The sequence below is a fragment of the Solanum tuberosum genome, unplaced genomic scaffold (genome assembly GCF_000226075.1).
Source record: "Solanum tuberosum cultivar DM 1-3 516 R44 unplaced genomic scaffold, SolTub_3.0 scf00339, whole genome shotgun sequence".
Lineage (NCBI taxonomy): Eukaryota > Viridiplantae > Streptophyta > Magnoliopsida > Solanales > Solanaceae > Solanum > Solanum tuberosum.
This window is the reverse complement of record NW_006239260.1, coordinates 598,076-625,674: the sequence shown is the minus strand read 5'-3', so window position 1 is coordinate 625,674 and position 27,599 is coordinate 598,076. Positions and strand designations below refer to the sequence as shown.

At 36.2% G+C, this 27,599-nt stretch overlaps 3 protein-coding genes across 3 annotated transcripts in view; all 3 read left to right on the top strand.

Annotated features, from left to right (window-relative positions):
* Positions 1 to 556: 556 nt before the first annotated feature.
* Positions 557 to 20,544, top strand: LOC102582021 (uncharacterized). Its single transcript, XM_006360885.2, has 13 exons — positions 557 to 1,193; positions 1,762 to 2,099; positions 3,310 to 3,964; positions 6,075 to 6,173; positions 6,899 to 7,070; positions 7,740 to 9,484; positions 10,195 to 10,407; positions 12,406 to 14,652; positions 15,540 to 15,649; positions 16,371 to 16,770; positions 17,019 to 17,336; positions 18,358 to 18,615; positions 19,114 to 20,544. The coding sequence occupies exons 1-13, from the start codon at positions 642 to 644 to the stop codon at positions 20,149 to 20,151; spliced, it is 8,145 nt and encodes a 2,714-aa protein (XP_006360947.1). The 5' UTR covers positions 557 to 641; the 3' UTR covers positions 20,152 to 20,544.
* Positions 20,545 to 21,373: 829 nt separating this feature from the next.
* LOC102582347 (light-regulated protein) lies at positions 21,374 to 22,238 on the top strand. Its single transcript, XM_006360886.2, has 3 exons — positions 21,374 to 21,669; positions 21,786 to 21,953; positions 22,071 to 22,238. The coding sequence occupies exons 1-3, from the start codon at positions 21,506 to 21,508 to the stop codon at positions 22,144 to 22,146; spliced, it is 408 nt and encodes a 135-aa protein (XP_006360948.1). The 5' UTR covers positions 21,374 to 21,505; the 3' UTR covers positions 22,147 to 22,238.
* Positions 22,239 to 23,840: 1,602 nt separating this feature from the next.
* LOC102582691 (uncharacterized) overlaps positions 23,841 to 27,599 on the top strand; it is a 22,567-nt gene continuing 18,808 nt past the window's right edge. The window contains exons 1-2 of the mRNA XM_006360887.2: positions 23,841 to 24,457; positions 25,767 to 26,104. Coding sequence (XP_006360949.1) covers positions 23,972 to 24,457; positions 25,767 to 26,104 — 824 coding nt within the window. The 5' untranslated portion in view covers positions 23,841 to 23,971. The remainder of the gene's footprint in view (positions 24,458 to 25,766; positions 26,105 to 27,599) is intronic.

Here is a 27,599-nt window from a genome sequence, read left to right as displayed (position 1 = left end):
TACCTAATATGGGCTTGGCTAATTCGGACTTACCAGAAAGTCCTACTTTGGGAGTAAGCGCCACATTGAAGACTATATGTTGTTAATATTGCTTTGTTTATATGAATAATTGATCGTGTTGGATGATTGATGGGTATTACAAAACTAATTACGTTAAAAGTCTTACTATTCTATCTTTAGTGACATGTCCAATTGTGATTGATTAATGAAGACAATTGCTTATACTTTTTTGTTGAATATTTTTCTATGTGTTAGGTACTAGCATGATATAGTTGAGATATTTATTGAAAAATTAAAGTCATAAGTTTTTATTATACGAGTATATGTAAGTTGAAAACGTATTACAAAATATTGAAACTTAACTTTAAAAGATTTAATTATATCAAATTAATTTGATATGATAAACGTAATTACCGAATCGAAATTTTCATACCACACCACCTCTACTAATAACACAAAATTAGAAAATAATAATAATCACATAATGTTAAATTAAATCGAAAGGAATTATCTTAGTGATGAAAATAAAACCAAAAATAAAAAAACTGAAACCCCCTTTTTTTTCTTGGCGGGTATATATTAACAGTCGAAACCCTTAAACTCTTTGTTAAACCCTTCCATTGAGAATTTCCCTAACAATAATGTACGGACAGCCACCGCGCAACGGCGGCGGAGGCGGCAGCTGGCGCATCCCTCCTCCACAGTCACAGCCGCAGCAACAGACACCATATCTAGGGTTTCAAAATCCTAACTTTGTTCCTTACCCCTTCTTTCCCAATCCCAATTTTCCGATTCAAAACCCTAATTTCGTGAATTTTCCCTTTCAACAATTTCAGCAGCCTCCTCCTCAACAGAGTTTTCAATTTCAGCAACCTCCTCCTCATCAACAGAGTTTTCCAAGGGGTAATAACCAGGTAGATAGAGCTGCAGTTAACGTCGGTGAACATGAAAATGTGCAACAAAATCCTATTTTTCAAGTTCAGCAGCAACCTTCCAACAAGGAGGGTATTGAGAGAATTGATAAAGCTGTAATTAAGGCTCGTAAAGACCTTATAGAGGCAGGTAAAAATGTGTCAGCTTGGGAAGTTTCACAAGCTGCTTTGGTTATACTTAATGCTGATACTTGGGATTCTTTGGGTTTCAAAGTGCAAGAAGTTCCCTCCCTGCAAAGTCTCATTGTTACCGAAGGGAAGGTACGTTCTTTTGTATATTTATGTATAGATTTTGTAAATTGAGCTTTTCATTACTTAAGAAACTTGAATTGTTTTTGCACTATTGTTAGTAGTTTTTATGGAGATGGTTAGAATGCAGTCCTTTTGCTCAACTTGGTCATTCGCGTGTGTGGCACTTAAACTTGGAACTTATTTTAATTTGTTATCTTCATTATTTTTGGTTTTGGAGGCGAGCCACTATTCATTGCGAGTTGTGTTCATTGGTTCCATCTCAACTTTTAGATGCACTTGTTTAGCCTTTTGTATTTTTTGTTGTGCCATTTCACCCATCGAGCAGCTTTCTATTTCCAACCCCCTTATTTTAAACGGGGGTACATTATTTTCAAGCTGAAGGGAGGAGGTTAGTAAATCCTTCCTCACAAAGCAATGTGAAATTGGAGCTAAGCTTTGATGGTGATCAACCTTAAGTATCATTTTTTGTACTTTGTTGGATTGTTTTTTGTGAATATTTATAGGTGTAAGGTTTTTGTTCCAAGCAAAGATATTTTGTGGAATGCTAATTGTTTATATCCCCATCTCTGTTTCTTAGATTAATGCTTTCATTCACTGCTTTGTGGGTGTTCAAAGTATTACCACATTGTGTGATTTGGAAGTAGCAATATGCAAGAATGAGAGGATTGAGCTGTTTGAAGATCTGGAATTGGGTCCGCTGGTGAAACATCCTCTTATTATCCATTATTTTTCTATCAGTCTTGATGTTTCAGAAATTTTCAGAATAACGAGCAAGGAGATAATGTTCTTCCTTTCTGAGTTCATGGATGCTGATAAAAGTAGAAAAGTAAAATTAGATGAATTTTTGAACTTCATCACCGAGAAGAAATCTGCTGGAACCAGAGAGAATCTTTGTGTGCGGATTCAGAACTTGAGGTATGTGGCATATTTTAATCATATTTTTTTATGCTCAATTAAATATTGTAGAATTGCTTCAAATTGGAAACTTATTATTGTTATAATTTTTAGGTAACCTAATGTGAAGGTTAGTTTATACCATACATGGTGTCTAGCTATGTAAAAAACTCACTGAACAAAAATTTAGAGCTACAATTGTTGTATTTTGTGTGCAACTGGCGTGGTGGGTAAATGTCACTACTTAAACTAGGGTCCATGACCATCAGTGTAGCCACACTATCTCTTATGTGGGTTCTGTGGAGGGAGAGGTAACTGATAGCGTTTGAAGGAGTTGAGGATGATACTCTATATGCGAGGAGTAGCCTCTTGTATCTATTTCTTTTTGGTGCATCCATGAGGTCCTTGCTTGTATAGATGAGTGGGCGACTTGTTATAGAAAACTATATTTTGGTGTAGGTTTCTCTACATTTCTGGTATACGTGATTTCCCCAACATTAATAAAAATGTTTACCTTATTAAAAAAGGGTCCATGACCATACTTGGTAGGTTGATGTTACTGAGCATACCATCTTGTCTCAGCTAATGTAACTCATAGTTATCAACATACTTCATAACCAGTTCTTGTACATGGTTAACAAGACGCAAGTGTAGTACAAATATGTATCTACATAGCATTCATAATTCTTAATACATTCTCAGTCATGACTAGCCATGGAGTACATAGAGCAGGCTCTACAACAATATTGAAACTCTTAAAAAATGAGTAGAACTTGAAACTATTGGCCCTGATGAGAAAGATTTGGGGCTTACCCTAGAATGTACCTCTGATGTTAAAATCAATTGGTAGGAGCTGTGACATTGGAAAGAAAGATGGAAATGGTTGATCGACACAACAAGTGTTAATTATATCCATAATCTTAAGGGTCAATTCAGTTGATAGACATGTATAAGTGCTGAAAATAATTTAATAAATAAGCATTTACATGCTTGAGTAGAAGTGTTGAAACTGATAATGAGCACATTTTCTGTCAAAACCACTTAAATGACCTTAAAATTGAAAATAATTTAATAAATAAGCATTTACATGAGAAGTCATGCTTCTTCTACAGCTACTGCTTGCTGATTTTGGGACATTTAATAGATGAAATGACAGTCACATTTTTGTTCTCTTTTCAGTTGAATCTGAATAGATCATATTTCCTCATGGGCTCTTCCCTTTGCATTTCAGGATGTATGTTACTTTAATCCATGAAGCAAAGCAGTTCGAAATGAGCACTGTTAACAAATATATCAATGTGGTGAAAAAAAAATCCAGTAAAAATACCAAGAATCGCCCTCTCCTATCTTCAGAGAAGAAGCAGTTAGATGAGCATTTCAATGCCATGTGTGAGCGTATCAAATCATTTTCTTCAGCTAAGAAGGAGTTTTGTGGTACACACATAAGGTTTCAATCAAGTTCAGAAAGTGAGAGCAGTGATGATGATCAGTATGGAAGTGCTGCATGCAGTCCAGCTGGAAACATTATTTCGGACATACCCACCACCTGTCCGTACCCATCAGCATCTGAAGAAATGACGCGGCTGGGTTTGAAAGCCGAAGATGACTTTGGCCTACTGACCGCTAGTGGCAGTGATAGATACAGTAAGGATATTCGGCAATCCAAGAGTAAAAGAAAACATGATGATGTTCATAGTTCCATGGCTTTACCCAAAAAAGCACTCAAACGAGATGCGATTACTCACAGTAATAAAAAGGGATCAAAACTTTCTCAGACGTGGAAAGATGAATCCGATGGTTCAAATGATTTTTCAAATGGTGACGATTCAATCAAAAGTTTCGTTAACACTTGGAAGGAAGCATGTCGGACAAACAACGTAGATGAGGTATCATTTATGCAATTGCTTCTTACGGAGCAGAGAATTCTTGTCATACATCTCTTTGAAATGATATTGTCTCCAAATAACTTGTGTACTTTTATTAACAACAAAAATAAACTAACTGGTCTACTTTTTATACTCAATTGCTGTTAAAATTTGTCCACTTTCGTGACAAGAAAAATTATTCAAAAATCAAAACTTACACAAATATGTACTACTAAAGTGGTGTTAGGGTGTTCACTTTTATACCTAAAAGAAAGTTAAGTCACTTTTTCTATGCATTTGGACCTACTTCCATTTAAGCACTAACAACTTCAACTCTATCTACTGATCCGGCACTTTCTTAGTGCTGTAGGGCTATTTACTGAGCAAAAATAGATCCTGTTGTAAACTTGTGGGGATCGTTGACAACGATTGCTCATTCTACATCAATTATAGTTACTTCTTTACACCAAAAAGTAAACAGAAGTGTATAGCTGTACTTGATTTTCTATATGAAGTTGGCTTTGTCACTAAGTGCAAGAAGGGATTGTGTTCCGGTATTTTTCCTGCCCTTTGGTCATTCCTTTCTTTTGTCAGCACCTGAGAAAATGAGAGACATCTATTGACATTGCCCAATGAAGTCCCCACCATGTTAATAAACAGCTGCATTAGCATACAATGTGGATTAACATCCCACCATCTCTTATCAACTACCTTTTTCTTTTGAACAGGCAACAGCTTTGTATTATAAACCAGTACTTACGTAGTACTGAAAATCCTCATTATAAAAGAAACTTAGAAAGTAAGAAAACTAAGAAGCTAGAAAATACATTCCTAACATAAGTGAAGGACTTCTAGGATTGATTCTGCATCTACAAGAAAACTCTTTGTACATCAAAAACAAAATAGCAAAATATAGTCTGACTAGATCTTTTGTAGAGTGCTATATCTATCCTCAAAACATCAGAAGTTTCTTTCTTTCTAGATAATCCACCATATGCAAGCTGGAATGATCCTCCCATAGGTTCTATTCCTTGTCCCAATCCCAGCTTCCTCCCAACTAGAAAGAGTGTCAACAATCTTGCTAGGCATTGTCCACGATATGCCTCCGAAATTGATAAAAATCTTCCATAGCTAATAAGTAATTTTGCAGTGTAAAAACTGAATTCCTATGTCTCAGCTGCATCCCTACACTAGCAACAGTTTGAAACTAGAGTACTACATCTCTTTCTCAGGTTTTCATTTGTCAGTGCAACCTCCTTAATTTTCAGATTTGTTTCCTTGTCCAGTTAGAGATCTGTTGAGCGGTCATGTTCATGATCTTATAGCCTGAGCTCACTTTGTATCGAGCCTTATTGTGCCCAGTCCACCACAAGCAGTCCCCCCATCTTTCGGTCCTTGGAATGTTTCCAGATGCTTACAAAGTTCAACTAGCCTAGGTATTTCCCAATCGTTCAACAGTCTTCTAAAAATCAACTTCCAACCTTAAGGAGACACAAAAATATATGATTTCTTCCAATCTGTCTTGGTGGACTTAATTACTTGGTACATGTTGTTGTTGGGAGATGGCAGGTTTTATGTGGAATTATTCGAGGTGTGCGCTAGCTGGTTTGGATTCCACAGTTGTCAAGAGACGATCCTTTGAAAGGATTACACTCTCTCACAACTCCAACAAAAATCATGGCTGTAAAATGCTATTGATTTTACATTTTTCTTAAATCAGTCAATTTTGCATTTGAATTTTTCTAAAGGAGTACCAAATGTGACCAGACAAATACTAAGGACTTGCTTGGAGTAGGCTTAAGTTAAACTATTGATTCTTTATGTAATTAATCAATCAGGTTGGGCTGGGGATCACATCTGATGCTTTGCATTAATGAACAGATGGCTGTTGTATTGGGCGAAAAATGGATGTTGCATTCATAGTTTTATACGATTTGGAGTGATAATAAATATATATTTGACTTAGTTATTTTCACATTAACTTTATTTCTTTGCCTGCTTCTCTTACTATATTCTCAAATGATCAGCTAGTGCCTTTTTCCTATTTTTGGTATTTGGCCAAGCTTCAGGTGTTGACAGTCCACCATTGTAAATGCATTCTGATCTTCAGTCAAATTTCTTTCTATTTCAGGTGTTTCAGAGGATGCTTCAGTTCTACAAGGCAAGGAAGAAAAATAAAGTGACAAACTTGTTTTCATCATATCCATTTTGTGGGTTGCTTCAAGTTGCTGTAAGTTCACTGGTCATTTTGAGAAGTATTAATTAGCCAAAGGAGACCTTGGGGAATTCTGCTTCACGCTCATGGTTGACATGTATTTCTTCTGTTTTAAGCATACTTATTTTATATCAAGGATCTTTTTAATACTCCTTTTTCGAGTAAAGGATCTCTTTAATGCTCTTTTATGATATACATTCGTTTAGTCACCTTTTTTTTACCTGTTTGTATTTTTTGATGCATCTGGTTAGAGAGAAATAAGAAATTTTTTGATGGGGAATTAACTTTTTTAGGTCTTTTGAAGGCAAGGTGTATTGCCAATTTGTTTAGTTGGTCCAATTTGTATCATGTTATTAATGTAGAACATCTGTTGGACTTTATTAGCTAACCAGTTCCGGCTTAGATATTTCTTGTACAGTCAGCCAGTCATTTTTTTTTGGAACTGAGAGTCGGCCAGTCATTTTTTGTAAGCTCAAATGCCATATCTTGTAATTCTTGTGCCTTGTTGATGCCTTTTGTCAATATCACTTCATTAAATAGAAAGTAAAGTAAGAATATGTTCATGCTTCTTTCATATGCATAATGCAAGTGTGTGATTGATCTTCTTCAAGATTTTTTTTAGATTCCATGTCCCGCAAATTTATTGTGGGATTACACTGGGTATGGTGTTGTTGTTGTCTAGCAAACTTCATTTCTTTTAAATTTTCCAGTGTACTTTTTTGAGTGTAATAAGTTTGCAGGTTGCATCTATTAAACGTGGAATGTGGGACAGTTTGTATGATAAGTTCCAAACATTTCAAAACTGCGGAGTGACCAACAGAGGCGCTGAAAATTGTGCTGATTCCATATGCATCGAGGTTGAATCACCTGAAAGGGATGCTACCAATCTTTTCGAGAAGGTGTGCGAAAGTGGTGAGTTGTACACCTCAGAGATTTTTACAATTTATTTAGTTTTCATTTCATATGTAGCTCACATATGCCATTAACCAGCCAATACTTGAAAATATAGAAGGAAATAGAAGTCTGAGGTGCTCGAAATCTATAAATGGTTAGCCTGCTTCAGTTGGCTGCAGATTAACAGATTTATGTAGGATAATGCATTGTTCTCCTTGATTGAGAGAATGTTGGCATCTCCTTATGTGGTCCTAGCCCTAGGTAATCCTCACCTTATGCGCTAGCTCTTGAAACTGATAAAAAATGATCCATTTTCTTAACGTGGTATCTGAGCAAACAAGAGGTTTTGGGATCAAATTTCTCAATCACTCGGAAAAACAAAAAATATTTTCATGTGTTCAGCCATGTAAAAGAATCTAGCCGACATGTGAGTGGTCATGCTGTCACGTAAATAAAATTAAATAACTAATGGTATACTCTCTTGAATAATTTAAGCTTTTAGATGAGAACAAGACTGTTTTTACTACTATCTCTCCTAAAAGAAGTTTTCAACTTTTCATACTGCTAATTGCAGCTCTTTTCCTGATCACATGTAGTCTCTAAGCTGTGTCTTTTCACAATTATGCTTTTCGGTTTCCCTTTTACACTTCTCCACTAAAGCGCTTGCCCTTTTTTTTGTTTACATAGGCGTCACTGTTGAGGACATACTTGGTAAAATTATTACGTATTTTGAGGGTGATGATAATGCCATGTCCACTGCAAGTTCATTCCATGAGAAGTTTTTCTTCCTCTTGAATAAGTTTTGCAAGCTTGAATCTTGGTTGACAATGCAGTTCACCGTGAAGAAATTTGAGTCACTTGGTTATGGGGATATCTGGCATTTCCTGGAGAAAAATATGCATCTGTTTAGTCCTACTTTACCAAGGTGCTTAACAGATGACATGCACAAGAAGCCTCCTCTAGAACCACCTTCAATGCTTGATTATCAGTTTGATCTGTTGTTATCACAGGCTTCACAGTGCTTATGGGATAGTGAAAAAGTAGACAAGCGAAGGATTTCGGAATTACTACTGAGACAATTCCCTTTAGTCTGTTTAAATGTAGCTGGAAATGACTTAATGATAGATATAGAGAATTTTATGAAGGCAAAGAAAGGCAATATGACTTTAAAATCTGTCGTATTCTCTGAAACATTGCTCAAGGATTCTGCAATAGGTAAGCATAAAGAATCTATATTAAAGGAAACAGGTTCGGAAGATGATGTAGGACATAGCGATTGGATACTGATGTCCAAAGATGCCATGAAGGTCTTGGTCAGTGCTCCAATGTTGATAGATCTGAAATTGTGGTCACATTGGGACTTGATCTTTGCTCCTTCTCTTGGTTCTCTTGTGCATTGGCTGTTGAAAGATGTCAAAACCGAAGAGTTATTGTGCTTGGTAACCACGTGTGGGAAGGTTGTCCGTGTTGATCATTCAGCCACTGTTGAGTCTTTTGGAAATGTACTTCTGCAAGGAAGTCCTTTTGATACGGCTGTCAAATTGGTATCTCTGTTGGTCTTGTATGGTGGTGAAAAAAATGTTCCCAATGCACTCTTAAAATGCCATGCACGTCAGGCATTTGAAGTTTTAATTAAAAATTTTGAGGAGATGAAATCACATGACATTCAAGATTCCCTCAAGCATGCCACATCTCTATGCAGACAGCTCATACATGATGAAACTACATCGACTATGAACAAGAAATTACTGAGGAGGGATAGGGTTGGTAAAATCACGCCTTTGACTTCGAGGTTTATTCTCGACTGTCTGGGTTATCTGCCTGTTGAGTTTTGGCATTTTGCTGCAGATATCTTGCTTGCAGGGGTGCAACCTTTTGTTAAAGATGCTCCTTTAGCTATCATAGGTGAATGTGAACGGATAGAGCAGCGTCTTATGCTTCATCGAGTTGGAATGTGTCTGGGCATAGTGGAATGGGTTGAAGATAAACACAAATTGAGTGCCTGTTCTGCCACAAACTTGTTAATGTCTTCTGGATCATCATGCTTGAAAGTCGCCGAGCTTGATTTCAGCATAGACTCAACCTTTATGGAAGAAGTATCAAGCAAATCTACCTTGTCTGCAAACGAGATTAGCCTCTCCCAAGATCCAATGCGGAAAAATGAAAATCGAGATACCAGTTACTCTGCAGGTGATATATCTTATGTTCCTCTTGATAATTCGGCTGATAGTGCCAGACAGCACTCATATGAGCTTGAGAGTTCCGCTACCAGAGTTGTTGAATCTATTCAGCAAGATGAATTCGGTCTGCAGCCTGATCTTCCACTAGTTGAAAATGCAATATTGAATAAGCAACATGCTCGCTTGGGGAGAGCACTCCATTGTCTTTCGCAGGAGTTATATTCTCAGGATTCGCATTTTATTCTAGAGCTGGTTGGTATACTTATATTCTAAAGATTCACATTTTATGCTTAATGGTTATCTGTTTAGTATTTACCTTATCTTGCCCAATTCATTCATATCTGGCTAATTCTAGTTAAGTACCATTCAATGTGGTATATAAGGTTTTAGGACATTCTATGCCTCTTGTATGTTTTTTGATGAAGCATGCTATGCCTCTAGCATGTAATCAAAGGTGTATCAAAGCAGACAACAGCGCTTTTAGCTGATGGAGGAACTGTGAACATGATGCAACCTTTGTAGCCTAAGCTTCTAGCTGCTCTATATTTTTTACAATATCAACCAAGGAACTCAAGGCAACATTCTATGCCTTTACCTTGTATGCTCTTAGTGCAGTAGAATCTGGGAAGGTTCTTTTTAGATGGAAGGAATGATTTATATGCATATATCTGCAACTTTTAGTGGTGCTTGTTAGTAATTGGAGTTAATTTTCCCGAGAGCTTGAATTCCCCAGAATGAGTAGACTGCTTTAGTTCTTTCTCAAAAAAAGAAAGAAAGAGTAGACTGCTTTAGATTGCAATGAGTACAAATTTGTGGTTATGTGTTTTTTTATCACTGGAATTTCTTCTAACAGGAACTGTATAACTTTGTTTCTGCTGTAGAATTTTATTAGATAGAGTGCTTTGTGCCTCTGTTGAAAGGATGCAACTGATTGCTCTCTTTACAATTGTACATTGATTCAGGTTCAGAATGCTGATGATAATATCTACCCTGAGGATATCGAACCCACTTTGACTTTCATTCTTCAGGATAAAGGCATTATAGTTCTAAACAATGAACGTGGCTTTTCTGCTGATAACATCAGAGCACTCTGTGATGTTGGAAACTCTACTAAGAAAGGACACAATACTGGATATATTGGGAAGAAGGGCATCGGTTTCAAATCTGTATTTCGGGTAATACACACAAACATGTCTGCTAAATATTAGGTGGTACTTTGTATAAATTAAATGAGCTAAATGAATTTGGAAGAAAGTGAGTCACCTAGGTTATGTGACTATATGAGATGCCGAGAGGACTATGTAGCCACTAAAACTGTGCCTATTATAATTTTGAACAAGGGTGGCTAACACTTACTAGGTATCTAAGTACACAAATCCAACATATTTATTGTCTAGCTCTGAAGAACACGACATAGGACATGGATGGTTGGAATTTGGACAATCTCTCTTTCTTTAAAATCCCCAAGGGGAAGTGGCTCGTGGTTCGAAATTTGCTAGATAATGGACTTGCCCTGCTACCCTCCTCCACTTAAATACCAAGCTTTTGTCTGGGGAAGTATGAGAACGTGTGATGTGCGCCTAACCCACCCATCATAAGTTGCGCTCTTACCAATAGAACAGAGCCCTCAGGGCTTGGACAATGCCCTTTACTTTCTGGGGACTTGGACAGGCCACTTTAGAAGTGCTTTAGTTCTCCATATCATTTTCCATCGCCACCGATCTTCTTCTTTAACCCCTTGTCTGTGAACGTTTGGTACTTGTTTTAACAGAAACTTCCCATCTCTCTCACCGTTCCCCAAATTCTCAATCAAAAAGTTCACTCATTCCAGCGTCTCAATTGTAAAAATTCCTTCTGAATTGTAAGTTCCACTACCTGTTAATTATGCAGTCTGCAAATGTACAATTTTATCAGCAACGCGATTATGCATTTTTGGGAAATGCTCTTTCAGTGCAGTATTCTCCAACCATTTGTCTGACCACATTCTAATCTTTTCCCTGGTAATGGATCACTTCTCAACATTCTTGGCCAGAAGAGGAAAGAGAGAAGATGACAGGAGCTACTTGGCTTCTCCTTGTATTTCCTGCTATCAACTATAGTTGAATTTAAAATGAGACACTTCTAATCTGAGCTTGGAAAGCAAGCATTAATAAGAGTATACATTTGCTAATAATGTGTTTGCTTCCTATCATAGAATCAACACTGCCTTTCCACATCAAACTGCTAAAAAATTCTTCTTTTTGCTTATACCTATTCAAAAAAAATGGAGGTGATCTAGTAAACACGTAATCATAAACAACTCATGCTCATGTATAAACAACTCCATATATCGTGGCTATTAGCTTAGAAACAGTACAAGCTGCTGCAATGCGTGCTCATGAACCCTTTTCTCTTCTCCTGTTTAATCATCTCGAAAGCATGAACATTTGCATTCATGAGTGTATTTCATATGCTTCGCACAAGAATTGCACCAAATCTTTCATAGAAGGGGCAGCACAAAGTAAATCCATAAAATTTCTTTCTTCTAGGGGGCACTAGCTGATCATAATCATAATAACTATTTCAGCAACTCGACACATCAAGATGTAAATCTAAGGAACTTACTATTGCATGATTTGCAATGTTCTCTTCATACCAAACCAAAGGAAAGTTAGTACCAGGTAGAGCCTCTTTTGTGCGTGTCACTTCAGTTCTCTGTTGGTATCTTGAGTCTTTTGTAGGTGTTATAGGATCCTTATGATACTAAGGAATAAGAGATCTTTTTATAGTCCACATTGTAATTAAGTTTTGACTGCATACCATTGTGCAGCTTTTTGATATACTACAGTTATTACTTTCTCATAAAACATAAAGAAGAGGTATAGTTTTGTCTCGCTGTTCAAAGTGCTCACAAGTTAGAAGAATTAATAGTCTGCTGGTGCTTTTGAATGTACTTTTTGTTATTATTATTACTTTCCGGATAACAGAGTCAATACCGTCTATAGTGTGGTATTTTATGTAGTATGTTATCAACTCTTGATGGAGCTCAATCCTTGCAGTATTTTCACTTTCCAAGCCTTGCTTCAGTTCCTGTGAAGGGTCTGAACTGAGTCCACTGATGGACATCGACTTGCATGTCCCTTAATTTCAGAATCTTTCTTTGGCTGACTTTTTCTTTTGTTTTTTTTTTACAGGTCACTGATGCCCCAGAAATTCATTCCAATGGCTTCCATATTAAGTTTGATATAACTAATGGCCAGATAGGTTTTGTTTTGCCTACTATTGTTCCTCCTTGTGACATTGACTTCTATACCAGATTGGCCTCTTCAGGTTCTGATTGCAATTATTGGAATACATGCATAGTACTTCCCTTTAGATCAAACCTCTTGGAAAGGTCCGGCGAAGAGAACATTATGTCAATGTTTGCTGATCTTCATCCATCTTTATTGCTTTTTCTTCATCGACTTCACTGTATTAAATTTCGAAATATGGTTAGCGATTCCATTGTTGTTATGAGGAAAGAAGTTGTGGGAAATGGTATCATTAAGATTTCTTGTGGAGAGGAGAAATTGACTTGTCTTGTGGTATCCCAGAAAGTACAGCCTGGCACTATTCGTCCTGATACCCCAACAACAGAAATTTCCATAGCGTTTACGTTGCAGGAAACACTTGATGGAAGCTACAATCCGCACCTGGACCAACAACCTGTTTTTGCATTCCTTCCTTTGAGAAAGTACGGCCTGAAGTTTATACTTCAGGGTGATTTTGTACTCCCTTCATCCAGGGAAGAAGTTGATGGGGATAGTCCTTGGAACCAGTGGTTGTTGTCAGAGTTCCCTAGCTTGTTTGTTAGTGCGGCAAGGTCATTTTGTGATCTGCCATGTTTTAAGGATAGTCCAGCAAAAGCTGTTTCAGCTTATATGAGCTTTGTTCCCCTTGTAGGGGAGGTTCATGGCTTCTTTTCAAGTCTTCCTTGGATGATTCTTTCTAGATTACGCACGTCAAACTGCTTGATAATAGAAGGTATGGAAAATGAATGGGTTCCTCCGTGCAAAGTCTTGAGAAATTGGACCCAAGAGGCTCGTAACCTTTTACCTGATAGCTTACTTCGCAAGCATCTTGGTATTGGTTTCTTGCATAAAGATATAGTTCTACCAGATTTATTAGCCAGAGCTCTAGGAATTGAGGAATATGGACTCAAAGTTCTACTTCAGGTTATAACTTCTTTATGCTCTTCAGACGATGGTCTGAAGTCAATGGGTTTGGAATGGTTGTGTGTGTGGTTAAGCGCCGTTTATACTATGTTGTCAAATGGGAATGACTCAGCAGATTTTGGGATTGAATCGCATCTCATGAAGGACCTCAAGAATATTCCATTTATTCCCCTTTCAGATGGTAAATATGGATCACTGAATGAAGGGACAATTTGGTTGCATATTGATTCAACGGGAACTGCAACGAATGATGAGTATGCCCTAGAAACTTTCTCAATATTGTATTCTACTCTTCGAACTGTGAGTCCTGCACTACTTTCTGCGGCTGCCACTTTTGGCACATCATGCTCTGAATCATCAACAGTTGATAATGTTACCAGGATGCTGTACAGAGTTGGTGTCCAACGTTTATCGGCACATCAAATTGTAAAAACGCACGTTCTACCATTTATCTGCAGAGATCAAAATGGACTAGGACATAGAGAAACAATGACAGAGTATCTTGCGTTCTTGATGTTCCACTTACAGTCAAGTTGCCCTGATTGTCAATCTGAGAGGGACCAAATTATCAGAGAAGTGCGTGACAAAGCTTTTATATTAACAAATCATGGTTGCAAATGTCCCATGGAGTTTCCTATCCATTTCGGCAAAGAATTCCAAAATCCCATTGATATGAATAAATTACTCCATGCATTAGATTTTGAGTGGCATGAGATTGAGGATATTTATTTAAAGCATCCAATCAACAAATTGTTATCTGAAGCTGTGTTAAAGTGGAGAAAGTTTTTCCAGGAAATTGGGATCACTGATTTTGTACGAGTTCTTCAGATTGAGAAAAGTAGTTCTGATGTGTGCTCTGTTCGCATTAATGCAACATTGGATAAAAATGTTATTTCTAGAGGAATTGCAAAAGATTGGGTGTCCGAAGAGTTTGTCGATTTGCTGTCACGCTTATCTTCAATGCGTGACAAGGAAAAAAGCAAGTACCTCTTGGAGGTGCTTGATAGTTTGTGGGATGATAATTTTAGTGATAAGGTTACTGGCTTCTATTTCACTTCCACTGGAGAAAGAAAATCATTTGATTCTTCATTCACCAGAATCCTCCGTGATGTTCAATGGCTAGCATCGAGTATGGATAATGAGCTTCATTTTCCGAGGGAGTTATTCCATGATTGTGAGGCTGTGCGCTCAATTTTCGGTGACAATGCTCCTTATGCCATTCCAAAGGTTTGTCTGATCTTAACGAAGTTTGATATAGAGATATTGATCAAAACACATTTGTGGTTTTTTGGTGTAACTCCCTCCCCTTCCCCTAACAGGGAAAGATCCAAAAAGAGAATGAAAAGAAGTTTGACTTTGTGCATGTTTTTGCAGATGCTAAGATAGTCTAAAACACAGGTGTTTACTCTTGGGTGTTAATTGAAGTAATTGCTTAACCTGGTAGTTTCATGTTTTATGAACATCTCTATGAAGAGTTTTGACCTATTAATTTGGCTTGTCAATGATTGTATGTACAAGAATCTACTGTCAAAGTGTAACCTGTATTAAAAATATAACGTGACAAATTTTTTAACAACCATTCTGGTAGTGAACTAGCTCTTCTTATTTATGCAGTATTTTTATTGTGGTAGGGAATTGACTAAGTGGTCTGCTCAAATCTAAACTGGTTTCCTTATTTATATATTTTTAGTTAGTTTGGCTGAGGAGTTTTCACTATGTTTGCCTTCTCATATGGTTTAAGTTTTCCCAAGAACTGTAAATTTTAGAAGCCAATGTGGGTTGATTTGACTTTCAGGACAAGCTAGAATTTATTCTGCTTGTAATTTGTCCATTTATGTTGAGTCTTGTTCTTGAATATGTCGGCATATGCTTGTTGAAAAAAACCTTTTCTTCTTTGTTGGTGCATTCTTTTTCTTTCGATTAGCATTTGTAACCATTTTTATTATTTTTATTTATTCTCTATGAATTTGTGGTGGTAGCTTCATTATATTATTTAGCTTCTTTCTGGTATAGGGAAGTAGCAGGACTTATTTTTAGTTAGCTCATTTTAGCTTGAATTATTGGAGTTCCTTTATGACTGTTCTTTAAGAGCTAGTACTTCTGTTTTGAAACAGGTGAGAAGCGAAAAGTTGTTAACTGCTCTTGGTCTGAAAACACAAGTTACAGTTGATGACACTATATCAATTCTTAAAGTTTGGAGAGCTAAAGTGACTTTGAGTGCTAGGTAATTAATCTTCCTTCTACAAATGTGTGAAACCTGCTAGATGCTTAATTTTCTCATTTGTCTGAAGAAAAATATGGTTAAATGGTTCCAGCATTTCTTTTCTGGTGGATAGTATTAGGAATTAGTTAAAGCTAGAAGAGACCATGTTGCATCAATTGGTCTCCTGTATTTACATACTGAAGTTGAAGCTGTCTATAAATGTTTGACATACTGAAGTTGAAGCTGTCTATAAATGTTTGTCAATGTTCATATTGTATAATATATTTTGTTGTCGGACTCAACAACAACAACAACATACCTAGTGTAATTCCACAAGTGGGGTCTGGGGACGATAGGGTGTGTGACGTTACCCCTACCTTTGTTTAGGCCTCATTAATGAAGTTTCGTTTACTTGATCAAAACAATATATTTTGTTTAGGACATCAACCACCAAAGCCATTACAATGGTTGCTTTGCTAGAGTAATGTTTATGCCTTTCCCCATCATTGACTGGTTGTAATAATTAGTTTCCTGAGTTCATTAAAACTGGACTGTGGATTCTTTTAGATATAAACTGAAACAAAGATCAAACATCGTTAATTGTCAGGTACTGTCTAGCCTTTAACATATTCCCTTGGATAAAAAGCAGAACTTTTATAGGTGTTGGACTTCTTTCATTGTGAGCTCCTCTATTACATCATTCTGAAGTTTCTCGTGCTCATCCGTTGCTCTACTTTTTCAGTTTGTCACAAATGTCAAAGTTCTACACTTTCATCTGGAGTGGGATGAATACTTCAGAAAGGAAACTTGTGGAAGAGTTATGCAATGGACCTTTTGTGTTTGTCCCTTGTAAACTGGTTGCTTCACATGAAGCTGTTGTACCTGGTGTTTTTTTGTCATCTAAAGAAGTCTTTTGGCATGATTCAACTGGTTCGGTCGACCTCCTGAAGATGGTCTGCCCGGAGTTTGACTCACATTCAGTTCAGCACACCTTCACTAAAATGTTATGTAGTGTGTATCCAACCCTTCATGACTTCTTTGTGAAAGAATGTGGAGTGGATGAACACCCTCATTTTCATGGATACCTTCAAATATTGCTGCAGTTGTCAGCTGCTGTTTTACCTTCACAAGGAGCTAAGAATGTAAGCTATCTTTATGCTAAAATACTTCTATTGTAATCTATGTTGCTCAGACGCTTCAAAAATGCGGACGGGTGCATGCCAAATCTCCAAAAGTAGTGCATTTTGGAGGATCCGACATGGGTCTGGCAACATTTTTGAAGTGTCCAAGCAACAGAGACTGTACTAGTTGATGAATGATTTGATGATGATGAAAAAATGTTTGATGAATACTTTAGCTTAAGAATGAATTTGATGCTTTCTTCATTTAGGTATTCCATATATTTCTCAAGTGGATTGACGAGCTAAATTTAGGATCCTTGAGATCTGAAGATATTAGTTTCTTGAAGGAAGGTCTTTTGACGAAGGATTATCTGGTGCTTGCAACTGCAGAAGATAAATGGGTATCTCTGCACCCATCATTTGGGCTCATCTGTTGGTGCGATGATGATAAGTTGAGGAAGGAATTCCAGTATTTTGACAATATTAAGTTTCTCTACTTTGGGCAACTCAATGATGAGGAAAAGGAGATTCTCCAAACAAAATTTCCAATGTTCATGGACAAATTGAATATTCCTTCTATATCAAAGGTAAGCCAAGTTACACTGCTCTCCCTTTTCTTTTGTGTCCACATGCATATAGGAAAAACACTTGCCGTTTCTGAAAGAGGTGGTCTAAGATGCCAACTAGGCCCTCTTATATCTAAGAGTCAGGCTGCTCTAGTGTTCATCGTGTGTGGTTACGCTTCTGATGTACTCTCTCCCAACTAGCTTGTCCTGCTTGCTACTCCCTCTATTTTGATTTAATGTGATGGTTTTTCTATGTTGGGTCATTCCAATATATGTGACATCATTCCACCAATGGAGTGCATTGTTTGTATATTTGTGGAGGGGTCTACTGAAAATTGATGTGATTTCAGAAGTTACTTAGCATATGGTTGCTAAATTAAACAAACTAGTTTCAGTAAAATCCTCTCAGAACTAACAGATTAATCATACTTCTTCCATTTCTTTCTAGAGGAGATGATTTTATTGAAGTCGGTGTGATATATCAGAAGTAATCTAGCACACGATGGAATAATTAAAGCAAAACTAATTTAGGACTTACAGAGTATTTAAGTATCAGTCTTCTGTAGTCAACCTAAGATCCATCAAAATAATCAACACTGTTGTCTTTGCTTATATGGAATCTGAATTATCCTTTATCCCACATTGAGTATGCTACTATACTCTTTTGAGCTTCCTTTGTCCCACATTGACTATAATAATTCTATTTTGTATTATTCCAGATGATGTCCACTTTTAAACAATTCTTTACTTTCTTAATATCCTACCAAAGAAAGTTGATTTTTTTGAAAAGTTAACATTCTCTCAAAAAAAAATTTATCAAGACATTTTTTGTTTGTATAGGATATAGGATGGGTCTGACTATGCTTCTAGATCTTTCTTTTCTTTTCTTTCCATCAATATTCATTACCTGCCTGTCCAAAAAAAAAAAACTTGACTTCACCTTAACACTCCTGCCTACTCAGATGAAGGCATTTTTTGTGACAGACTTAGAGCAACATGACTCTCAGATCAATTTAAGACATTTAATGTTTGATTTTTGCAGGTTGTAATGCGTGAAGCAATATATGATGGTCCAACAGACTCTAGCTTGGTAGCTTCAATGATTAACTGGGTTCTACCATATGCTCAACGTTATATATATAACGTTCATCCAGAAAAGTATTTGCAGCTCAGCCAGTCTGGATTTCAGAACCTGAGATGTCTACAGATTGTCGTTGTTGAAAAGTTGTTCTACAGGAATGTTATAAGAAGTTCCCACATAGCATCGAAGAAACAGTTTGAATGCAGTTGTCTGCTAGAGGTATTCTAATCACGACATCATCTATGGGTTTTTATATCCATTATTATATTACATAGTTACATACATGAGATGTTTCTGGAAAAGCTGTATGTTATTTGAATCTTCTTCAACTGTTTATGAAAAAAGGATATCTAATCTAATGGACTGGTTGAAATGTATTAAATGTAAGACCTCTTCCTATGTAGACCAAGACTAACACTTCTATATAGCATTATACAATTGTTGAGTTATGACTCCTTTATGTTATTTTGCTTGTTCTTCCTTTCAATTCCAGATTTTTTGTCTGAATCATAAATTTATAAAACATGCCTGGTAGATCTCTTGATTTTTCTTCTCTTTTCCCAGTCTGGTTCATGGAGATCTAACATTATTAATGTGTATAACACTTAATTTTCGGATATGTCTACCCCTAACTGGCCAAATGTTTATTTGTGTAATCTTATTCCTTGTTAAAACGTAAAACAATGTATAGATAATTTATTTTTTTATTCTGTACAGGGAAACATCTTGTATGCCACTCAAGAATCAGATTCTCACTCAATATTCATGGAGATTTCTCGTTTGTTATCTTCTGGAACTCCTGACTTGCATTTGGCGAACTTTCTTCATATGATCACAACTATGGCGGAATCAGGTTCCAATGAGGAGCAAACTGAATTTTTCATTTTGAATAGCCAGAAAATGCCCAAGCTTCCTGAAGGTGAATCTGTTTGGTCTCTCGCAAATGTTCCATTGTCAACAGATAGTGAGACAGGGGTGATGAGTTCTTCCAGAACAATTGATGAGAAAAACCCTGAGAAAATCAAGAAGAGACCGGGAATCAGCTCAAGCTGGCCACCTACTGACTGGAAAACTGCTCCTGGTTTTCATCGATCTAGTGTGTGCATCTCGAAAGGAAAGGCAGTCAGTGGCATCCAATCGGAAAAGAATACTGTGGAAGAAAGTGTAATGAAAACATGGGTGCTGACTGCAACTGAGATGACTTGTGTTGAGAATATGGACAACTATCCAGAATCAGCTGCAGTTGTACTAGGTTCACAAGATGTTGATCATGTACCTGGTACTATGATGGAGGCATTTGATTCTCCTCATGCCATGACTGAACCACGTGACCTGAGTAATAGCTCTTCTGATGTGACAGAAAGAGATCAACTGCATACAGCCACAAATGGCAAAAGTGACGTTATGATTGAAACTGGCAGACTTGGAGAATATTTTGCTCACAAATATTTCTTGGAGAAATTCGGTGAGCCTTTTGTGAAATGGGTCAATGAAACCAATGAAACAGGGCTTCCTTATGACCTTGTTGTGGGAGATGATGAATACATAGAAATAAAGACAACTAGATCATCAACAAAGGATTGGTTCCATATTACCTCAAGGGAATGGCAGTTTGCAGTTGAGAAAGGTGAATCTTTTAGCATTGCCCATGTTTTCTTATCGTCCAATAATACAGGAGTCGTGACAGTATACAAAAATCCATTCAGACTCTATCGACTTGGTAAACTACGGTTAGCTCTCCTAATATCCAAGTGATGAAACTTTATAAGATGTACATAAGGTTGATATACTAGATTCTTCGTTACTTCATACAATCTGGATGAAGTTTTAGCAGACGATAGAATATGGTACCTGCTGAGCAGCACGTCGTTTTCAAAGTGCTGCATTTGAGAATTCATACTACATATTTATCTTACATTTGTTGGAGAAGCTTGAACTGGATTGCGGTTTTGCCTCCAGAAAGACACCTTTGATTTCAGCTAGCTACTTCTGTGTATACTGTAAGTCTCATTTTAGCAATGACATCAATTATGTATACAAAGATGTTTATTTATTTTCTTTAATTTATCATTTATTCAAGTAAAATCTGTATACTAGATGGCCAACGGCGAACACATAGTTTATGGAAAAGAGTTAGATTTACCCCAATGCTCGTTATGCTTTTTTGATATATTTGTTCTTGTCATTCAATTTTCCGATTATATTACTCTTAGTCTGTTAAATTCTTATGTCTCACCTTTATTTTCCTATGTGGCGTCTACATGTTCTATGTTCATCTTTTTAAAATAAGGTTAATGAGAGTTACAAATGTCTTTCTATTTTAATTGAATATTAGTGAGGATGAAGATGGTAAGATAAAAAGTTTTATGAAGTAAAAATATGTCATTTTCTTAATTACAAATTAAGGAGAAAATTATGACACGTGGAGTAACAAATGAAAGAGACCAAGGATCGTAACTTATTTGTTTCATGCGCCAAATATCTAAGGAAAGGCAAATTATCAACAATTATCGTCTATAAAAAAAAAAAACAATTATCGTTTATGTTGGGTCAATTGGCTGGACTCTTAGATTTCGAAGTTGAAATTTGACAATTTTAATTTTTGAAATTTAAAGTTATATTTGAACGTGCATTATATTTGGACTGAAAAATGAAGTTTTATGAGTTGAAGTTTCAAAAATTGGCTTGAAAACTTGAAAATATTTGACATCTACTTTTCAAAATCTAATTAAATTTTATGGCCAAACATATATTTGAAGATACAATAACAATAACATACCCATTATAATCCTACCAAGTGACGTCTAAAAAGGATAGAAATCTTACCTCGATAAATTTTCAAAATCTATGATCAAATGCCAGTTTAAAACAAACAAGATTTTTTATGACATTTCAAATAACTCCCAACCTTTCTCATCCCCCCTATAAACAAACAAAATCAACCATTAAACCTTATCTAGTTTCAAAAATATCTCTCCACACCTTATCCACTTAATAAGCTCACCACAATATAAAGTCCTATAAATTAGAAGTCCCACTCCTCCATCAAATTCATCAACCTTCTTAGTAAATACATAATCATATTGAATTGAATTAATCACATCTCAAAATGCAGGCAGCTTTGTTTTTTACAACATCATCTATTCCCCTAGTAAAACCTCCCAATCCCTTAGCAACATCACCTTTGAGATGTGTTTCAACTCATCTCAAAATTACTCACATTAAAGCAACTCCAGTTGACACTTCCACTGTTGACTATAGCTCCATGAACTCGTAAGACTCGAATTCTATCATAATTGTGTTTTAATTCGAAAGTTGTTTTATAAGAACAACATAATAGCATCTATAATGTAATCGTTAAAGAGTTCTGTTTTTTGATATATATTCAGATCAGTGTTTCCTGCTGAAGCTTGTGAGATAATAGGAGGAGAAGCTTGTGATGTTGAAATGTATCCTGAAACCAAACCTAAATCTACACCCTCAGCCACAGCCTCAAGCAATACTCCGTCTACGGAGAGTGTAGACAGAGAATATCTTGCCTATAACGAACCTAAAACGTACGTACTCTTTCTGTTCTAATTTATGTGATATCATTTGATTTGACATAAAAAAAATTTAAAAAATTGATTTGACTATGTGAAGTGTTGTAATTTTGATTTTTTTCTTTCATGCAGTGTATTCTTATCAGAAGCTTGTGATGATCTTGGAGGAGAATTTTGTGAAGCAGACTATCAGACTGGAGTTTACTAAGACTAGTACTCTTGATTATTGTTCATAGCTATATGTAGATAATTATTTAATAACATGAGTGAATTTATGCTACTCTATTTGAATATTATTTGGACTTTCTGGTTGTTTTAATTTGTTTGTCTTAATTACTATTAGTTGGATGTTACAAAATAGCACTAATGATTTATAAATTTGATAGACCTCGATGGCTTAAGAAAAAACAAATCAAAGCAGTTCGAACAAAAAGTAACGGAAGTACAAAAGGTCGGATGATAACAAAAATAACTGATAGTAACAGAATGAAAAGTACACCAAACCAATAGATTAATCGAGGTACAAGAAATAACGTATAGTAATAAAAATCAAAGGACAAGAAATTACAGAAGCAATACTATGACTAATAATATGACAGACAACAAACAACACACAAATATCTATTAATTTATGAATTTTCTCACATTTATCTATCTTAAGCCCAAATAAAGAAAAAACTCAAAGTAAAGAGAAGCGTTGATAATATTCTCTCGTGCTCCAATATTTGTCATGTTGGTAAATGAATTTTATTTGAAATACATGATATTTAAAAGTAATTATGAACGATACATTTTCCATACAAATTGAGGTATCTATTAGAAATATTATCCAAAACACATCAGGATCAAGGTCTTACTAGTCAAAGAAGATTTTACTTAATTTACACGATCTCGAGAATAAATATACTGTACATTGATTAAAAATAAGAAAGGGGATAGAGAATTTATCCAAAACTTCCTCACTTGTTATTATGCACGAATTCTCAAATTAACTTAGCGTTTACTTTTAAAAATAGCTGATAGATATATAATATATATACGTATATTTCTCGAATTACCCCAAAAAAGAAAAAAAAAAAACTAAAGCATCTCATTTTGGCGGTTCATTTACCCATAGCCGTTTGAGTAAATAAATAAGAAAAACTCTTAAACCCTTCGAATTTGAGAAAATAATCAAAATAATCCTTCATATATAGGGTTTGAATTATTTTGATCCTTTATCTATACCATTCTATCAAAATAGTCCTTAATGTATACATAAAAAGTATCATTTTGGTCCTAATCCTAACAACTAACGAAAAACATAAAAAATTCTGTTAAGTTTAACTGTGGATCCCACACTCTTCTTTCTCCCTCTTTCTTCCCATTGCTTCTCCTTCATGTTCAAAAAAAGAATATGAAGGAGAAGCAATGGGGAAGAACATATAAAAAAAACTGTTAAGAGCCTCACTGTTCAAACCAGTACTCTTAATTCTCACAAAATTAATATACATATGTAAAATCCATTTTTGTTGTATGCATGAAATTTAGGGGAAAATTGATGAAGTAAAATTAAAGTTGTATAGATGTAAAGATAATTGATGAAGATCCAGTATTATAACTTAAATTTCTGCATTGGAATTGATCTCGTATATAGGTGGAGAATCAGGACAAGGATCTAGCAAGTACCAGAGGTCTCTGTCGATGCCGGCAAGTCCTCCGACGTCAGGTATGCCGGTGACGCCGACAAATATATCGCCGACGGTACGAAAAGGGAATGTATGGAGGAGGCGTTTTTAACCCAGGGAGCAATTTAGCTACATGAAGGAGAAGCAATGGGGGAAGAAAGAGGGAGGAAGAAGAGTGTGGGACCCACAGTTAGACTTGACAGATTTTTTTATGTTTTCAGTTAGGACCAAAATAATACTTTTTATGTATACATTAAGGACTATTATAATAAGATGGTATAGTTAAAGAACCAAAATAATTCAAACCCTATATCTGAAGGACTATTTTGATCATTTTCTCCTTCGAATTTCATCGCTTGCTCAATAATGTACGGACAGCCACCGGACAACGGCGGAAGCCGGCGGCGATCGCCACCACATCAGGGCGGAAGCCGGCGGAGGTCGCCACCACATCAGGGTGGAAGCCGGCGGAAGTCACGACCACAGCCACGGGAACAACATCGACGGTTTCATCAAAACTCCGATCATATTCATTCTTCTCAATCTCAAAACTACTACTTACCCCAAAACTCATATTTTCCAAATCAAAGCTCTAATTTGGGTTATACTCCATTTCACCAAAGCCCGGGTTTTCAGTTTTCATCAAGGAGTAGTTATGGTGAAGTTGTTGAGAGAGTTGATAGAGCTGTAATTAAGGCACGGAGAGACCTTATAGAGGCTGGTGAAAATGTTTCAGCTTGGAAAGTTTCACAAGCTGCTTTAGTTATGCTTAAAGCTGATTCTTGGGATTCTTTGGGTGTTAGAATGCAACAAGTCCCTTCTCTCTTTCAACTCATTGTTACCGATGGGAAGGTACAAATTTGTTTATCTTTTATGATTTTTGTACTCACTTTTAGTAATTTATGTTCGATACACATACAATGTAAATAGCTTAAATTGTTGTAGGAAGTGGCGGAGCCACATGGAAAGATGGGTATTCATGGGAGAATTATACTGCATATATAGGATAAAAACAGTATCTTTAACAACATAGCAAGTGTAAGTCCATAAGTGAGGTATGGGGAGGGTCGTATGCATGCAGGCCTTACTCCTACTTTGGAAGGTAGAGAGTTTGTTTCCGATAGACCCTCGGCTTAAGGAAAGGCATATCAAAGCATTTCGAAAAAAAGAGAGGTTGTTTTAACATTGTAAAATTTTGAATCCCTTCAACATAAAAGAAAATACAGGTTCAAATCCTAGGTGTGCCATTTAGGATTTTCTCAATCACCTTGTTAGAATTCCTAGCTCTGCCATTGGTGTAGCAGGTTGTTAATTATTGGCTTTTTAAGTAAAATGTTTATGGGCGAGTGTAAAAAGTAAGATGTATAAATTTGAACAAAGGGCATTTTTTTTTTAGTATTTTGGTCATCGTCTCATTTTGATATTTGACTTGAGATGTTTTAGACTACTGTGAATTTTTTATCAGTTTTATCCCATTACTTCTAAGGTATCCAGAGGTGAATTTGTCAACCTTAAACATGAGAAAGTGAGTATTCTGACTGTTAATAGGTTTTACTTTTTTTCCCCTTATACAGCTTTTTCTTTTCCTCCCTTTGTCATGAGAAAATTAACTAAAGTGAACTATGTGCTACTTGATTTTGAAACCAGCAGACAGTTGTTATGGAGACTGTTCATATGCAGTCCTTTTGCTCAGCTTGGTCATTTACATGGGTAGTGCTTAATCTTAGCTGTCTACACTTTTATTTTCTCTGTACCTCATTTTGATTTATTTCCTTCAATTTTTTTGGAGGCTATCCTCAATTCATTGGGTGTTGTTGTGTACTGGGCTTCATTTCAACTCTTAGATGCATTTGTTTTTGCATTTTACATTTTACATTTTACATTTGTTGATGTGCCAACTTACCCATTGAATGGCTCTATCCAACCTCATACCTCACGTAGGGTTACATTATCCTCAAGTTGTAAGGATGACCCGGATGAGTTCAATAAATCAGTTTCCCAATGCAATGTGAAATTAGGGTGAAGCTTTGAGGTCATCAATCTTAAAATTCGCATTTTGTTGGACAACTTTCGAATTTTTTTATAGGTGGATGATTTTTCTTTCATGCTAATATGTTTTATGAAATACTAAATTTTCATTTTCCCATCTGTTTCTCTCTAGATTAATGCCTTCATCCATTGCTTTGTGGCTGTTCAAAGAATTACCACATTGTATGATTTGGAAGTAGCAATACTCAGGAATGAGGGGGTGGAGCAGTTTGAAGAGCTGGATTTGGGTCCACTAGTGAAACACCCACTTATTATCCATTATTTTTCTATCAGTCCTGGTGTGTCAGAAGTTTTCAAGATAACAAGTGTGGAGATCATATCCTTCCTTGCCGAGTACATTGATGCTGATAAAAGACGAAGAGTAGAGATAGATGAATTCTTGAACTTCATTACCGAGAAGAAATCCATTGGTACAACAGAGAAACTCAGTGTGCGGATTCAAAGCTTGGGGTTTGTGGCATATTTTCGCTCAAAAGATTTTATTTGTGTTTAATTAAATATTACTTCATCCGTTTAAAAAAGAATGACCTCCTTTCCTTTTTAGTCTATTTCAAACAGAATGACCCCTTAACTTTTTTGGCTACACTTAATTTCAGTTTTCCACGTGGCATGTTTAGAGCCACAAGATTTAAGGGTGTTTTGGCATATATTTGACATAACTTTGATTTAGGACCACAAAATTGAAAAGTCTTCTTTATTTTCTCGAATTCCATGCCAAGTCAAACTAGACCATTTTTTTGAAACAGAAGGAGTACATTATTACTTAAAAATTTTGTTCAATTAAATCTTTGAAATTAGCTTTGCTGTTGACCCCGACACTTGGTAGGGTACATGGGGGGTGTGGGCTTTGCAAAAATTATGTTCCATTAAATATTGTAGAATAGCTTCATCTCAGGGTATGCCACATGTGTTGTAGGAATATGTCACACCCCCAAACTAGGTGATTATCTTGACCTGACTAACATAAGCCATACTTATCCAACACATTTCGTAATCAAATCTCGAACATCCATAGCAACAATGGAGTGTAGTAGTGCATATACATTTCAACTTACAATTCATGATCCTCAATACATTACTCAATGAAGACTTGTCTTGGAGTAAACGAGGCGAGCTTAGAAAAAATATTTCAACACTTTTAAATACGGTTTGAATGGGTTGAGAGAGTGAGATTATACATGCATAGGATGATCTTGAGCAGAGCTGCTTTGATCTGGTTGTGTAAAAGGTTTAAGGAGGCCTCAGAAATTAAAGGGAAATCATTTAAAACTTGGAGATGCAGAGATAAGGCTATCCATATCTATTGCACTTTGAAGTTCAATAAATTTGGGAGGTTTCTTTCTGTAATTACAGTTAATGGAGAGGAGAGGTCTGTGATTATTTTACCGGAATTGCATTTAATGAAGGGTGGACCACTTTAATGCATAAAATTGAGAATTTCATTAATGGTGCCAAACAGCCACAAGAATTAAATGCAGATACGGGGAAACAAGTACAAAAGGGGAGTTACTAGGATGTCATTCATAGAAACAGATGGAGTGCAGGCCATTCTTCCCAAGCCTTGGAGAAGAACAACAAGGAAGGAACAGAACCACTGAAAAGAAGTTTTGTGGGAAGCTTCCCTGATTGTGACGAGATCCCATCTCGAAATGAGATTCGGAGATGGGCTCATCAAACATGGAAAGGCATCTTCAACATCCAAGTATTCGATATGAATGGGATCCAGTTTCTGTTCGAATTTCAATCAAGAAAGGATGCTGAAAGCGTCCTAGCAGGAAGATGGAAGAGAAACAACCACTACATGGAGCTGGAATGGTGGTCACCTACGGCGGGCGCCATTCCAATGCAAAAGAACTTTGATTGGTTTTGGGTTTGATCTTTTTTTGAGAATTGATCAAAAAAGGGGGGGGGGGGAATTAAAAAAAAAAGAGACATGTGTTGTGTC